Source organism: Propithecus coquereli, unplaced genomic scaffold (assembly GCF_000956105.1).
Source record: "Propithecus coquereli isolate 6110/MARCELLA unplaced genomic scaffold, Pcoq_1.0 Scaffold483, whole genome shotgun sequence".
NCBI classification, from domain to species: domain Eukaryota; kingdom Metazoa; phylum Chordata; class Mammalia; order Primates; family Indriidae; genus Propithecus; species Propithecus coquereli.
Window position 1 is genome coordinate 1,650,479 of NW_012150652.1, and position 15,890 is coordinate 1,666,368.

The 15,890-nt window shown below is 48.9% G+C and overlaps 1 protein-coding gene across 1 annotated transcript in view; it reads left to right on the plus strand.

The window, feature by feature from the left end:
* The first annotated feature begins 256 nt into the window (after positions 1–256).
* Positions 257–15,890, plus strand: part of WWC1 (WW and C2 domain containing 1) — a 146,355-nt gene continuing 130,721 nt past the window's right edge. Inside the window, exon 1 of the mRNA XM_012655765.1 lies at positions 257–578. Within this exon, the coding sequence (XP_012511219.1) occupies positions 460–578 (119 nt within the window). The 5' untranslated portion in view covers positions 257–459. The remainder of the gene's footprint in view (positions 579–15,890) is intronic.

Below are 15,890 nucleotides of genomic sequence, written 5' to 3' on the forward strand. Positions count from 1 at the left end.
GTCGCAAACCCAGCGAGCGCAGAAGCGCGGAGCGCAGAGGAGGGACGGCACCCGGCGGGGGGGAGGAGAAGGAGGCGGCGGCCGCAGGCGGCGGCGGCGTGGAGGGCGCAGCGCGCCGCGCCGCGGAGGAGGGCAGGCGGCGGCAGCGCTCGGCTTGCTCTGCCCGGCCGGCTGGGCGCGCACCCGGGCCCGCACCGCGCCGCTGCGGGCGCACATGGCAGCGTGAGAGGCCGGCGGCGGCAGGAGCGGGCGGCGCCAGGCCGGGGCCGCAGGGCCGCATGGACAGCGGCGCCACCCCGGCCGGCCCCCACTAGGGCCCCCAATCCGCGGGCGCCAGACCCCCACCCCCTCGACCATGGTGCCTCGGCGGCCGCTCGGACTGAAAGCGACGGGCTGGAGCCGCTGAGCCCCCGCGGCGGCCGGGAGCTGCATGGGGGAGCGCGGGCCGCGCTCGGGAAGATGCCCCGGCCGGAGCTGCCCCTGCCGGAGGGCTGGGAGGAGGCGCGCGACTTCGACGGCAAGGTCTACTACATAGACCACACGAACCGGACCACCAGCTGGATCGACCCGCGGGACAGGTAAGACCCCGGGAACCCCTCTGCCCTGCACCCCCGCCTGGGTCCCCGCCTGCCCCTGGGGCCGCCGGCCGGGACTGGGGAGGAGACGCGGGAGCTCTGCGCGCCTCTTGCGCTCTCTTCAGTGCCCCCACCCCCCGCCACCTCCTGGAGCGCAGCTCCTGCCCCGGTGGGCTGCAGAGAGGAGGGGACTGCCCGTGAGCTGGCCCAGGCTGCCCCCAGCACCATCCCCAGAGGCAGGACTTAGGCCCCAGCCAGCACCTGCCCAGAGTTTTGACCTTAAGCTCTAGCCCCGCCCCCGCCCCCTTTAGGAGGAGAGGTCGGGAGGGGCCTGGGGAGCGACCTGGCGGGGTGAAGCCGGCTCTTCCCGGGGAGGCTTTCCCCAGCATGGGGGGAGGGGGATGGGGAGGCGTCTGGTTTGGAGCGGGTAGTAGGGACCCAAGATTACGTGGGAGACTACTGGAAGGGCACTCAGCGGAGGGGAAGGCAGCCTGGGGTGTGTTTTTTGACAGGTGCCTCGGTAGCTCCGGAGAAGAGCGGAGCAGCGTGGAGGGCGTGGGGGTCCTGCAGCGCGGGGGTGGGGAGGAAATGAAGGACGGGGAGGGCAGATGAGGGAGAAGGGTTCTCCAGGAATCTGGCAGCAACTTGGAAGCTGTTAGGATGCAGATGGAGGTGAGAGGCCTCCGGTAAAGCCCTGCCCCTCGCCTCTTTCTCCTCCCTTTCTTCTTCTCTCTGGGGCCGAGGCTCCTCAGCCCTGCACCAGCGCGTCCTGACCTTGGTGGGAACCAGGCTGGCCGCAGTGTGAGATGATTTTGCTGAGGCAGGTGGAGCCTGAGATGGCTCGGTGTGGCTCTTAGCTCTCCAGACTTTCTCCTGGCTTTGATTGCCTGGCATTTCTTTGCACACACACACCCTCACCATGTTACCACCTGAGAGGGAACACCTCTCCACCCCCAGACCACTTTGTTGTTCTTTGTTGACAGGTCTGTAGTCAGAGTGGCTCAGGAATGTGGACTTTTCACCTGGTCTATGACCTTGGGGGTCGCTTCCCTGTAAAGCAACCTGGGTGAAATTCTTGGACTCTTCTTGTGGGGTTGGGATGGGGGAGTCCCGGAAGTGTACAAGATGTGGGTTACAAAAAAAAAGCAGAAAGAAAATTAGAGTTAAGAGTCCCAGCAGGTTTTGTGAGCAGTTATGTTGATTGGTTCATTCAGCATTTCCTAGGTGCTTTCTCTATGCTCAGCACCATGCTGAATATCTCATTAATGTAATCGCGAAGAGAAATTTTTAATGCTAGGGAATGTCTCTTAGGCAAGCTGCTTTAACCTCTGAACCTCAGTTTCCATATTTGTTAGATGCATGGTTTGCTTGGAGGGGAAGGAGTAACAGTGGGACTCCTTAAAAGTTAGAAGACACTTGGAAGATCTGAGTCCTACTACCCTTTTAAAACATAAGAGAAGATCTGAAGCCCAGAAGTGTGATTTGCTCAAGTATTCTGCTATTTCTGCCACTCTGCATACACCAAGTTCTTTATAGCTCTGAAGTTCTAACGTCTAAACTTGTCATCCAGACACACTTTTCCCCCACTCCCCAGAGCTCTGTTACCATGTTGGTGAACTTGGTAGCCCCTTTCCTTGTCCTCTCTTCAGAGCAGACACAAGTTCAAGCTTACATGTCCTCCCTCAGTGTAGGTCCCTGTAAAGCTTACTGAGGCCGGTGTGCTGTTAGCGGTTGGATGTCGTGTCGGAGGGCTCGGACAGCTCCCACCTTCACTGATAATGATGCATCTAGGGACTTCTCTAGGGCTCTGAGGGATAATACCAAGATAGGAAGCCTCTCTCAAACAACAGGAATTCTTTTTCCTTGAAAGAAGGCAAGCATGTAGCTTCTGTAGAGAACTGACTTGGCTAGAACACACTCTCCCCAATTATAGTTTTATGTGGACCACCTTCATGATTTTTTGCTGTATCCACCTGTTCTTGTTTAATACTTGATTTTAGATCAACTCACTTTTAAAATTTTTGTACTATTTTCACAAATGGGAAACTAGTAATATTTATTGTTATAAACAGAAGGCGACCTTAAAAAATCCAGCAAGTGGGGGAAAAACCCAGTGTCGTAATTTAGCTAGTTACCATGGCCAGCCTACGGCCCCAGCCTTTGTTTTGCAGCAGAGTGGCAGGCAGTGGAGAGGCATCAGAAACACACAGGCACTTGACTGAGCTCCTCACCTTCTTTCCCTGAGAAGTCATTGGTTTTTAAGGCTTCATCTTTGAACCTCTCTGTTTTCCCACCTGCACTGGGCTGGCGTGGGGTCCCTGAATTTGGGGCCCTGAGGATCTCAGTTCAACCCTTGGGGTCACTGCCACCTTTGAACGTTTTGGGAAAGAGCTGAGCAAAGGACATTCACTTGTGGTTCTCTGGAATTTCCCTCCAACACACCTCATTAGGGATTTCTACCTTGTAGTCCTGCCTGTGTGGCCTTGAGCAAATCACTTGACCTCTCTGAGGTTTGAGTGCTCCATGGATGAGAGATGAGAATTGGTTAGATGGTCTCCAAGGACTTGTCAGCTCTCAGATATGATTTCAGGCCCTCTACCTCTCCTTATCCCTCCTGACTCCATGGGGGCAGAGGGGGTGATGGGGATGGGCTGTTAGGAAGAGGAGGAAAACATTTAACAAAGCTAAAAAGAGCCAGACTTACTTTCGGGTGTTGTGGAGTGGGGAGATAAATGCCAAGGTAGTTACATTCCTGCCACTGGTTAATGCTGTGGAACAAAAAATCATTAAAAAAAAATTCCACTCCTTGAGTGTGTGTGTTTGTGTATGGGCGTGTGTTTGTGTTTGCCTTGGCTTTTTCCTTACCTGAATCATGGGGATGCCCGCCTATTCCCCTGAATTTAAAAGAAGTAAGCCAAATGGTCCTTCGGTTAGAAAAGTGATTTCTTAGCCACTGAGGACAAAATAGCGTCTCCGGTTACCAACCCTAAAGAATGTCTTGGCACATTCCTCCCTCTGGGGCTGAGCTATTTTGTGTGCTGTCCGGCCTGGAGCTGCTGGGGGTAGGGAATCCAGTTTTCAGCTTCCCCTTTCACCAGGGGGTTGGAAGAGCAGCCAAGCAGCCAGCCTTGCCAACCCTCTCCCCTTCTCACCCAGGGGAAGACGGGGAGGCCGAAATTCCTGAGGACGGTTGTCCCAACAACCAGAGAGGGTCCAGTGGGCAGCTTGGGCCCTGCCCACTGGACTAGAGACTCCAGCGCTGCACCGGCTCTTCCTGGGTCAAGGCCAGCCTGGGAAGGTGACGGGTCCTTTGGGAATCAGGTGCTGTGGCTCAGGCCTGAACAGCCCTTGGAGCTGTGCTGCTTTTGCAGAGTAACTCTGGGTGCTTCTGGAAACTCCCAGCAAAGGGCCAGCGACCCGTGTATTTAACTTCGTGGTATGCAAAAACAAATGTACCGATTGCTCTCTGAGGAAAAATGGATCATTGGGCTGACCCTCCCAGAGGAGGGTTCCTGCAGCCTGATTCCAGTTTGTTCTGTGGACCTTCTTGTAGGAACCACCTGGGAATTCTGGGCAGTTTCTGGCTCCGTGTGATAAGTGCTGGAGGCCCACATGACTGGAGAGGCCATGCTGAGAGGACCCAGCAAATTCTCTCATGATCAAGATCTTCTGCTAACCTTATTATTTCAGAAATAATTTACATGTTAGGAAGTTGGGTCTACAGCATTCAAAAGATCTTAACCTCCTTCAGGTCACAGACGTTTATGAGACTCTGATAGAGGTTCAGGACCCTTCCCAGAGAACAGCGCAAGCAAAGGTTTTTGCACATAATTTTAGGAGCCTCATCAACCCTAGGCTCATAACTCCTGCTGTAGATTAGCTTGGAGACTGCTTCTCACCATGCAAGCCCTCCTGTGTAGCTAGGTAGCAGATAATGATTGAGCATTTGCTATATTCAGGTGCTCTGCTGAGAGCTTTACATAGGTTACTTCTTTAAATTCTCCTGACAGCCCTGGGACTAGGTACCTGAATTACCTGAGGCCCAGGAAGGCCAAGTTTGGTGAAGCTCCTCAACTTTCGTGGAGCTGTGATGTGAATACCAGGCAGGCTGACTGCAGAACCCGTGTTTCTAACCACTGCCCCATTCAGCTTCCTACTGGATTAGTTGTGGAATCAAGACCTCTGCTCCACTAAGGAGCAGAGGAATTTGACCTTGGGATATGGAGTTGGGACAGACATGATTTCCCTTACTTGTGACTATTTTGGTGTGGCCAGGTCATGGGCAACCAGAGGGCAAGTGTGGATACTGGAATCTTGGATCTGCTCCATGCTACCTGAGTGACCTTGGCAAGTGACATATTCTCTCTGAAACTTGGATTTGTCTTCTAATGAATGGGGAAATGCATATAAACCCTCAGGGATAGTTATGAGCATTAAATAAGTGAAAATGGGTAGGATAGCTAGCATGGTCTGACACGCAGGGGGCCCTCAGGAATGCCAGTTCTTTTAACTTTTTTTAGAAAGTACCCGTGAAACACCTGTGTCGAGTGGAGGCTACACCTCCACCCAGCTTTGAAGCTGGAGTGGACCTTTTTGGTCATGAAATCCAAGGCTCTCATATCACCAATGAAATTGAAGTGCAGAAAAAAGTGACTCGACAAGGTCACACAGCAAGTAAATGCCAACCTTGAGTCTAGCAAAGGTTTTCTTTCCTCTTTCTCTTACGTAAACTTTTCCCTAAAAATCAGATCCAGGTTCTCCTGATCAATGGTAATAATTCGGGTATGTTTTATGCTTGTGGCTGAGTTATTGTTCGTAATCCTTTTTGACTGTGTGGACCAGCGAGTGTTCTTTGTGGTGTCACAATCGTTTGTGAATCGAGTCATAGGAATTTGCTATATGTCGGATGATTAAAGTACCAGTGATTGTAAGTGAATTACTATTTTTATAATCACTTAAAATGGATTTAGGGTTACTGTCAGACTAATGTCACTTTCCACCAATTTGCATTCCAACACGCTTTCTTAAGCGGGAGTTATAACTAGCCTGCCAGAGAATTTACCCAAAGCCTCTATTCTCCATGATTTTTCTCTGAATGATCCACTAATACCTATGATCTATAATGCTAATACTTATATACAAGTTATTAGAGGGCTTGTCTTGTCTGTCCAAGGCTTGAGTTTAAGATCCACACATTCCATGGGAATCTACCGTGTATGGGAGCTTCCTGTGTCAGTTATTAAGAAATGAGATTAAAAAGCACTAGTAAAGATAACAGGAAGAAATAAGAGATCTGGGAACCCACAAATGAATAAAATAATAAAAAATGCTAACATGTATTGAATGTTTACTCTCTACTGTTCACTGGTCTAAGCATTTTATATTATGATCTCATTTCATCCTTTCAACAATTACGGGAGGTTAGTCCATCTTCGGATGAGGAAATTAAGAAGGTAAAGTAACTGGTCTGGCTCCGCCCTGGCTTACTAATGCATTTCAGGGCCCCAGAGACAGCTGGGGTTGAGAGTTAACATTTATTTTTTATTTTTTATTTTTTTTTTGAGACAGAGTCTCACTGTGTTGCCCCGGCTAGAGTGCCATGGAGTCATCCTAGCTCACAGCAACCTCAAACTCCTGGGCTCAAGCGATCCTCCTGCCTCAGCCTCCCGAGTAGCTGGGACTACAGGCATGCGCCACCATGCCCGGCTAATTTTTTCTCTATATATTTTTAGTTGTCCAATTAATTTCTTTCTATTTTTAGTAGAGACGGTGTCTCGCTCTTGCTCAGGCTGGTTTCGAACTCCTGAGCTCAAACAACCCGCCCGCCTCAGCCTCCCAGAGAGCTAGGCTTACAGGCGTGAGCCACTGTGCCCGGCCGTTAACATTTATTTTTACAATGGACGAACCTAATATGGATCTCAGGGAGAGATGTTACTAAGGAGCCTTAACTGGAGAAGCCAGTGAGATCCTCATGGCAGGAGACTGGCATAAACTCTACCTTCTGGGAGCAGCCTACTAACCTGAGCTCTGGGGACAAGAGAATAGAGATGGAGGCAGAGGGACTCTGAAGGATGCAGTGCTTGCAAGGGAGTTCACAGTCCTCCCCGAGTCGCTTGGGTAAGTGCTCCCAACAGCCAGGGAGTGAGTAGCCTGGGCAGCTACTCTCTGTCACCATACCTCCCCCTTCCAGGGAGAGGGCTTAGCCAGACTGACCTGATTTTCCAATTCCCTGGGGTCCCAGGTAGCTGTGAAAGAAACACTGCCCTTTTGAAGGGAAGAGAATCAGGTTGCCTTAGTTACCGGGAAGGTTGGCACGCTAAGTTCGTGTGCAGGTAAGGAGATACAGGGCTAGAATAAGTGAGAGTTGGAGGTGACCACCGTGTTGCCACGGAGCTCCCTGGGTGGAAGAAGCCTCGATCAGGTTTTGGTGGCATTTACAGGGGAATGCCAAGCTCTTGGCAGGTGGCTGTACGTGCTGTGTATAAGGAGCTCTTTGCAGCCACATCTAGCTCTAGGTGATGAGGATCTGCAGCCTACAGCTCAGTGAGGGGCCCTGCATAAGAGGGATCCACTTCATGTGGAGAAGTGGCTCAGTGACATCTCTGTCACCAGTTCCTCAGTATTTGTAAGGAAAGCACTTCCACTTGGACAGGGCTGAGGGCTGGATCTGGGCTGAGTCCATGTGAAAAACTCTCGCCATGCCTCTCCCAGCACAGAGAGGGCAGCCGGCCCCACACCGTTAGGTAGAACAGCAAAAGGCTCTGGTTGCTGCAGCTGCCAAACCTCTCAGCTGCCTTGAATCCCTATTTCAGAGTCAGATGAAGGAAGAGAAAAGGAAGAAACAGGATACAGTGGCATTTTGTTATTAAACCTCCATCAGCAGGCTGTTTAACCTCTAGCTCCTAAGCAGAAAACTTCTCACCAAAGTACTGGGGGTAGGGGGCAGGCGTTAACTGTCGTCATGTAGGGAGAACGTGCTGTAAAGATGCTGGACAGGGATGAGGGGGTGAACTGGAGAGTGGGGGAGGAGGGGAAGAAAAAGGGACAAGGCTGGTGGGTCACATGCCACCCCCCAATTGCAGCCTCAATGCTTCTACCCATGACATCTTGCTGTTAGGAAGAAATGGGATCTTTCAGTTTCAAATGTCTGCCAAAGAAAAGGGATGGAGGCTTAAGTTCTTGCTCAATGGTCAGCCAGAAAAAAAAATGAAGCTGCATCAAGATTAGAGACACCTTTGTTGGCTTTTTTTTTTTTTCTTCTCTTGCTCCATTCATCACTCTCTGGCAGTGAGGACACCAGGCCAACAGCAGCTGCTGACTTTCCCCAGTCGGCTGCCTGCTGTTGCCTGGGCCTGTTTTGGTGGAGGCCCCCACACCGCCTTCCTCCCCGCCCAGTGGCGGTTCCTTGTTCCATTAGTCACCGGGCAGCCCCTGGGACCCACTGACGGGTAACGGGCTTGGAGGGATAAAATATCGAGATATGGGCATCAGGTGGCTGCTAGGATGAGATGACTCTGGGACAGCCTTTCGATCCCGCATCTGTCGCGGCTGTTCTTAGACAGGGCTCTGAGCATTTCGCTGTGTATTCCAGGAATTTCTTACAAGTGCATTGTCTGTCTTTGTGTCACTAATGGAACAATAACTGGCACCTGGAGAAAATGATAGTAAATAATCCTGGTGACTTTTACTGATGTTTAGCCAGTGGCTGTCATGTGCTAAGTACTGTTGCTCATCCGTATTTTTCTGGCATTTTTCAAATGGGGAAACAGGCTGAGAGAAGCGACAAGCTCAAGGTCACACAGGTAGAGAGGGGTAGAGTTGGCATCTGAATCTAGGTTTGATTTCAAAGCCTTGCTCCTGTCACCACCGAAGTCTTTTCAGTGAGTTTGGAGAGAGGAAGAGAGGAGAGAGAGGGGAAGCCAAAAAGAAAGGGACCTTTCAACTACAGAGGAGAAAAAAGTGTGTGTGGTTCCAGCCAAACATTGGTTTGACACATCACACTATTCCCTGCGGTAGATAAGACCTTCATAACGATCATCGGAGGACACTGAGTCAAGTCTGGCCCTCTCTCTTACAAACAGTAAGTGACCTTGAACCAGTTCTTTCTCCTCAGCTGTAAAACAAGGATAAGCGTAGGACCGACCTACTCGGAAGGTTGTGGTTGGGACGAGATGACACCCGCCATGGCAAGTCTCAGCAAAATGCCTAGTGCACATCATGCTTTCACATGGGAGCTCTTACTAGTTAGGCTAACTTACCCTCCTGTACATTGGCAGAACTAAAACCCTTGTTTCTTCCTTGCCAACTCAAGTCTCTTCCTGATGGGCCATGGCTCACCTGAGCCACATTGATATTAGAGCTTGCAAACCACCTTGACAGCACTCATTACATAAATAAATCAATAAACTACCCCCCACCCCTGCCCTTATCGAAGACAAGCCCTTCTTTGGAATTTCTAGAGTGAAGCAGCGACTCTTGCCAGTTCAGGGCTGTGTGTGAATCAGGGTTAATGAATTGCAGTTGTCATGGCAGAGCTCAAAGAGCTGAGGCAGGAACTGGAGGTCTCTGGAATTCATTTGTAACTGCTTTGATACCATGTCCCTTCACTCGGTCTTCCCTCGTGCACGGTTGGAGAGCTGTTGGAGGACCTGCTGATTTTAGCATGATGGTGGTGCAGAAGGGCATTGGTATTTATCACGTCCCACCCAGCCAGGGTTGCCCATTCACTTAGCAGGTATTTATGGAGTGGCTACTGTACTCCGTTGTGCACCGAAGAGCAAAGTCCCTGCTGCAGTGTGGGTGATGGAGCCTGGCAAATAGTTAAACAGATAAATTGCATTATGACCAGGGTCTTGGTGTTCTGTGGAATTCTTTTACCCATCTTAGGAAGATGGGGGACAGATTTGTCTATGACACCTGTTGACAATGGTGGTGTGAACCTAGATTTGGAGCTGGGAGACCTTTGTGTTATGAAGAGCTTGCTGTGATGAGCTGGGTTAAGTGCCGGGAAGGCAATGGTGAAAACAACAGAGTCTCCAAGTCAGACTTTACTACAAATTAGTGAGAGACACAGCTAGTCATCAAACTGTGCAAATACAGTAGACATACCAAGCCCTCGGAGCCTCGGTTTCCTCCCTCTCCTGTTTCATCTGGATGCATTCATTCATTCATTCAACAAATACTTCCTGGAGGGCATGCCTCTGATGTGCCAGGCATTGTTCTGGCACAGGGGCTTCGGTAGTGATTAATCCAACGAAAATTAATCAACAAAAGTCCTTGTCCTCGTAGAGCTTGTGTTCAACAGCAGCGGCTGTCAAACTTGAGGAAGCACCAGAACCTGGAGGACTTGTTAAACACCTGGAGTCTGAGTCAGTGAATCCAGGTGGGGCCTGAGAATGTGCATTTCCAACAGGTCCCCAGGTGATGCTGCTGGTCTGTGCTCGCCACTTTCAAAACCAACTGATATATTGACTCACTGAATCCTCACAATAGTGTAGGAGGGGGGACTATATTGTCCCTATTTTACAGGTGAGGAAACTGAAGACAGGTGAGATAACTTGGTCCTCTTCCCTATGCTAAGACGGCTAAAGGAGATGGTCCCATGCATAAAGACCATTGACCTGCATCACTGCGATCGCTAGGAACATGTCATCGTTCTATTCTTTTGCTGACCAAAGCCTGAGTGGTAACAAAATCCTATAGGGTTTTCCTTTTTTTACCCCCATTAAGAAATAAAGCACAGGGAAGCAGGCAGTGTGAGGGGATTCCAAAAGCCAGAAGGGAGTTTCCTTTAATTAGAATATATAGAATTTATATGGTCATGGCAGGAGCAGAGGAAATACCCCTCCCTGTTTCTCAGTGGAACTGAGCCAGGACACCCTCCCTGGGCTCCCTATACCCCTGGGAACTTTCTCTACTTCAACTCTAGGAAGTGCAGGGAGGGAGGTGTGGGGAAGGGCAAATCCTTCCTCTCATGGAATCCTCGCAACAACCCTCTAGGGACCCCTTATCCATTGCTGTTCCCCTTGACCACTACTTGAATGTTACATACTTTTGTCACTTACTAGTTCTGTGACCTTGGTCAAGTTACTGAAGCCCTCCTGAGCCTCCATTTCTTCATTTGCAAAATGAGAATAAATTAGAATCTACCTCATGGGGTTAGTAAGAATCACATTAGAGGTCTCATTGTATTCAAGTTCCACTGACCTGGCAGTTCTAACTGCAGCAATTACACCCTCCCTAGTACATTTTATAGCTTTCTCTATAGTTGTATAGTTACTGCTCAATGCACATATTTTGAGGACCAGATTTTTTGGACATAAACCACTTTCTTCTTGTTTCTCTCTGAGAAAACTGTTCCTTAGAAAAACTGGTCATGCCTAAGACGATAGACTTCTTCCCAGTGGACGACGACTTTTGCTAGGCAGGAATATTAAGAGGTCTCTTTATAGCTCAAGGAGTTTCAACACCAGCTTAAGTGGTTTATTTCTTTTGCTAGCATGAAACAAACATTGCCAACAGCCAGTGGAAGACCCTGGGTTTTTACTGGTCACCAGGCACCCCATGGTTTGTGCCCTGGTACAATGGTTCTTAAACTGTGGTTCCAGACCAGTATATCAGCTTCACCTGAGAACCTGTTAGAAACACAGATTCTCATGTCCCACGTTAGACCTACTGAGTCAGAAACTCGGCGGGTGGACCCCAGCAATCTGTGTTTTAACGAGCCTTCCAGGTGACGCTGCTGCCCACTCACGTCTGTGAACCACTGGCCAAGTGTTTGCAGCAAGAATGACCTGAGATATTTTGTTAGTGATTGGATGGCAGAAATTGGCCGAGACTGCAGAACCTTCTGAGCACAGGTATATGTAGCCAGTTGAAATGGTCTTAACTGGCCTGTGAACATTTCAGTATTATCCCCAAATCCTCACTGGCCACAGTGAACCTCCACACTCCCTTCTCTAGGCCCCCACCATTGCTTGACATCCTTTTGGCATCGAGATTCAGCTCACAGACGAAGTTTAGAAATGCCTGCCCCACCTCTCTGGCCCAGGATCCACAGCACTTTACGCTGCGGAAGAGCAGCGCAGCCTCTCCATTTGGGGTCATGGGTAGCTCGGTGGCTGGCATGCAGTGGGAGCACACAGCCAGGGTGGAGTGCTCCCCAGTCAGTAGTTTTCGATTCTGTCTCTGGCTTTTCCTCTTAGCAAATCACTTAACCCTTCCCGAGCTCTGGTCTCCACCGCTCTGCAGTGGGGCAGTAGGGGCCCTTGATCTCCTTTCTCCAACAGAGAATGTGAGAAGGCGTCTTTGGAGCTGGAGGAACAATAGGAACAGCGAGAGGCTCCCAACTTCTGCTGCATGTTGGAATTGTCAGAACACTGGAGAAGAATGCTAAAAATACCCGTGCCCACCCCCAGAGATGCTGGCTTAATTGGCCTGGGTTATGGCCTGGGCCATAGACAGTCCCCAGTTGATTCTAGGTTGCAGCCACATTGGAGAACCACAGCTGTAGGTAAACATCTGCCTTCCTCACAGGCACTTACAGAGCTGAGAATGAGATTAAGTGAAAATACTTTGTAAAGGGCACAAGTGCCATAGGAATGTCAGATTTCATTTTAAAACTTAACACTTATACAGCTCTACTTGGAAAAATTGAGATGATTCAGGAAGTATTAAAAAAAGCAGTTGCAGGAGGTAGAAAAGTAGATACTTGGGGGAATGTCAGGTACCTTGATGTTTGGCAGCTGGCCCTTTTCTCTACCTATCTTGTTTTTTCCTTCTTAATGGGTTAGGAATCAGAGATTTGAGCTTCCTCCCCCCCCCCCGCCCCTTAATGTGAAAATCTTCAACTCCCGTTGCAGAACTAATGCATTTAGATAAATTAGCTTAAGTTATTTTAGAGTTGTAAGCCTGAGGGCCGGCCTTCCCTTTCATCTGCTGAACCTGGTTTGGATTTCATGCACATACCTGCATCATTGAGTCGCCAAGAAAGTGGGACCATATAGATCACAGCTGGTGGACAAGAACTAGTAGTTAATAGCAAACATTTATTAAGACTGTAGATTGTGCCAAGCTCTGAGCTGTGTGCTTTGAATGCATCATCCAGTTTCATTCTCATAGCAACCTTTTGAGGTGAGAACTGGTATCATCTCCATTCTACAGAAGGGAAACTGAGGCTTAGGAGATGGAAAACTTGCCCACCGTGGCAGAGCTACTAAGTGGAGGAGAACTGGTGTGCAGAGCCCAGTCTGTCCCTGCAAATGTTCTTTGCCATCCCATGGATCAGGCCAGGCCGGCAAGGAGACCAGCACTGAATCCGTCCTGGGCGTTTAGACTAGAGCCCCTTTCTCCTCTGTTCCTTCAGCGGCACCCTCTCCCCGTTGTTTGGGGTCTGTCTGGAGAGCCAGGCCTTAGCTTGCTCTACTGGTATAGCACGTGTCCCCCTCTCAGTGAGCAAGGTGAGTGAGCGCTTTTTCTGAGTACATTTGATTTTTCAGAATCTCTCCAGGAAATGATTTCCTTGACCAAATGCTCCTGTCTGGGGTGTCAGTCAACATCTTTGCTTCTCTCGTCTTATGGGCTGTGTTCTGCTCGGGGAGCTCTATTTCGTTACTTTGGTTTGAAAGCCTTAGTGAGAACCAGGTTCCCCGGGGGCTCTTTGGTGCCTGAACTTGGGCTTGATCTTCAGCATTCTTGCTGGCCCAGTGGAACATACTTCAGAATGTGTGTGGTGGGTTCACGAGAAGGCAAATGGGTCCTCTCGGGCTGAGCTTTGCTGAGCAGGAAGAGGCTCTAGCTGTGCATGGATCACCTTTCACTGCTATTTATTTGTTTGTTTGTTTAGTAAGTAAGTAAAGTTGGGGTTCTGGAGCGTGATTCCACTCGCTCCACCAGGCATCCAGCCTTGCCTTCCTCTTCTGCTGCACGCTGGATAGAATTGAATCCAAAGAATGTCATTACCTTTGTGTGTTTGGTTCCTGGTGGGAACTGCACTAAGAAAAGGTACAGCAGTGAACAGAGACTGACATTGTCCCATGTGGAGCTTACGGACAAATAATAAAAACCATAAGAAAAATAATTACAGATTAGGAAAATAAAGAGGGGACTGCATTAGGAAATAACAGGCCTTATAAGTGACTTCAAAGCTCAAAGGATAACATTATAAAGTTCTGTAGTCAGAAAAACTGAGTTTGCTTTTACCTTTAAATAAGATACACCTATAGCCATCACCTCTCTGCCTCTTCAACTAGCTTTTCATAATCCCCGTCAGGAGTTTGTGGCACTATATTGGCAACAAGCAGTGTTTTTTCTTGACTTTGGCCGAGGAGCCCTTTTTTTTCCCCTCCTTAGGCAGCGGGATCTGTTGACCACATGCATCTGCACCTCTAACGAGGGCGGCTCCACTGCAGATCCTGGCTGTGGAACCCAGACCCTACGTTTGTAAAAAGAACCCCCAAGAGGTTTTGATGGAATCTTAGGTTTGAGAACCACTGATCAAGGGAATGCAGTTGTCCCAAATCGCAAATCATTCTAGAGACTCAACTAGAATCCCTTCAGCCTCTGCCAGAACCTCGTCTAATTCAGGGTCCTCGTATCAAAAAGTCTCTCCCCTCAGACTTCATGGACTGGGCTCCAGCATGCTCAGGTGTTCCCTCTCCAAGAATAGGTCTTAGTCTTTATGCCCCTGCACTGAAGAACATAGAAGAGTTCCATGCCCACCGCCTCCCTTCATTCATGCCTCACACCTTCCCTCCCTCCTTCTCCCACCCCCAGCCTCAGAGTAAAGTTCCAGAAGTGTCACCCGGAGCCATGCAGTGGTGTCTTCCTTGGCCTCCCTGTAGCATCCAGCCGTGTGGCAGCCCTTTTCCTTTATGGTGGTCATTCTTATCCAGGGAAAGGGAAGGCACTTTGCATTCTTCTCCCTCTTTGCTCTTTCCCAGTAGTGTCCCATGTCCCCAAGCCTTCAGTCACCACCTCTGCCATGAAGCCTCAGGTGCCAGCTTCCAGGTACCTGCTGGACATATTTCTGTGTCTAGGCAAGCACCACAAACAACAACAGATTGAAAACTGAATCCAGTTCTGGTCTCAAACACCTTTGCCTCTTGCCTTTTTTTGCCATTACCATCAGAAAGTGCCTCTATAAGGACTGTGACATACGCATGGTTCATAGTCTTAAGGTCCAACAGGTACATAGTGAAATGTAGGTCTTCCTCCCACCTGGTCCCCATCTCCCCATAGTCAACTCCTGTTTCCAGAAACATCTTTCTCAATTCTTCCTTCCCCCATCTAACTGCCCAGTTCTGCTGTCCTTTTTTTTTTTTTTTTTTTTTTTTGAGACAGAGTCTCACTGTGTTGCCCGGGCTAAAGTGCCGTGGCGTCAGCCTAGCTCACAGCAACCTCAAACTCCTGGGCTCAAGCAATCCTCCTGCCTCAGCCTCCCAGAGTGCTAGGATTACAGGCGTGAGCCACCGCGCCCGGCCTGCTGCCCTTTCTTTTGCAGCCTCTGACACCTCATTCCTTTCCTGTTCATTCCTACAGAGGCTTAGTGGAAAACAGAGCAAATGAGGGGCCTCTCCCTCTGTTGGCCAACTTGTTGTCTGATTTGGGACCAGTCTCACGTAACCCAACGCCGACCACCCTCTCCGCTCACCCTTCAGGGAGTAACTCCCCCTGGGTGCCGAGAGACACCCTCCTGAGCTTCTCAAAGCTGGTCCCACTCGCATTTTCTAAGTCTCTCATACTTTCCTCACTTTCTTCATCTACAGGATGGGGATAACAGTGTTTACTTCATGCTATATTTAAGTGTTTAAAAAAGACCTTTCGCATGCATATTTTAAATCTTTTTAATGTTGGTATAATTTTAAACTTACAGGAAAGTTGCAAGAGTAGTACAAAAAGTTCCTATATACCCTTTATCCAGAATTACCAATTTTTTAAAGTCATTCTTGACTTTTTAATTTTAATTGATATGTAATAGTTCATCAAATTGATATAATGTGACATTCACACAGAGAATCTTCTAATGTTAAAAATTTAACTTGTTTGCCAATATTTTGCTATTATGAAAACACGATGAATATCTTTGCGCAAGACTTCTTGTGCAGTCTCTGGTTAATGCTTTGGATAAAATAATAGAAAGAAAATGATAAGCTGAAGTGTTTGTACATTTAGATTTTTATACATACTACCAGATTATATTTTAGAATATTTTTATCAGTTTGTTGCTAATTTTTATGTATTGCCCATTTACTTTATATTCTTAGTCTATCTCTGAATATATTTAAATATGAAACTGCTTATATATAAACCATTTAA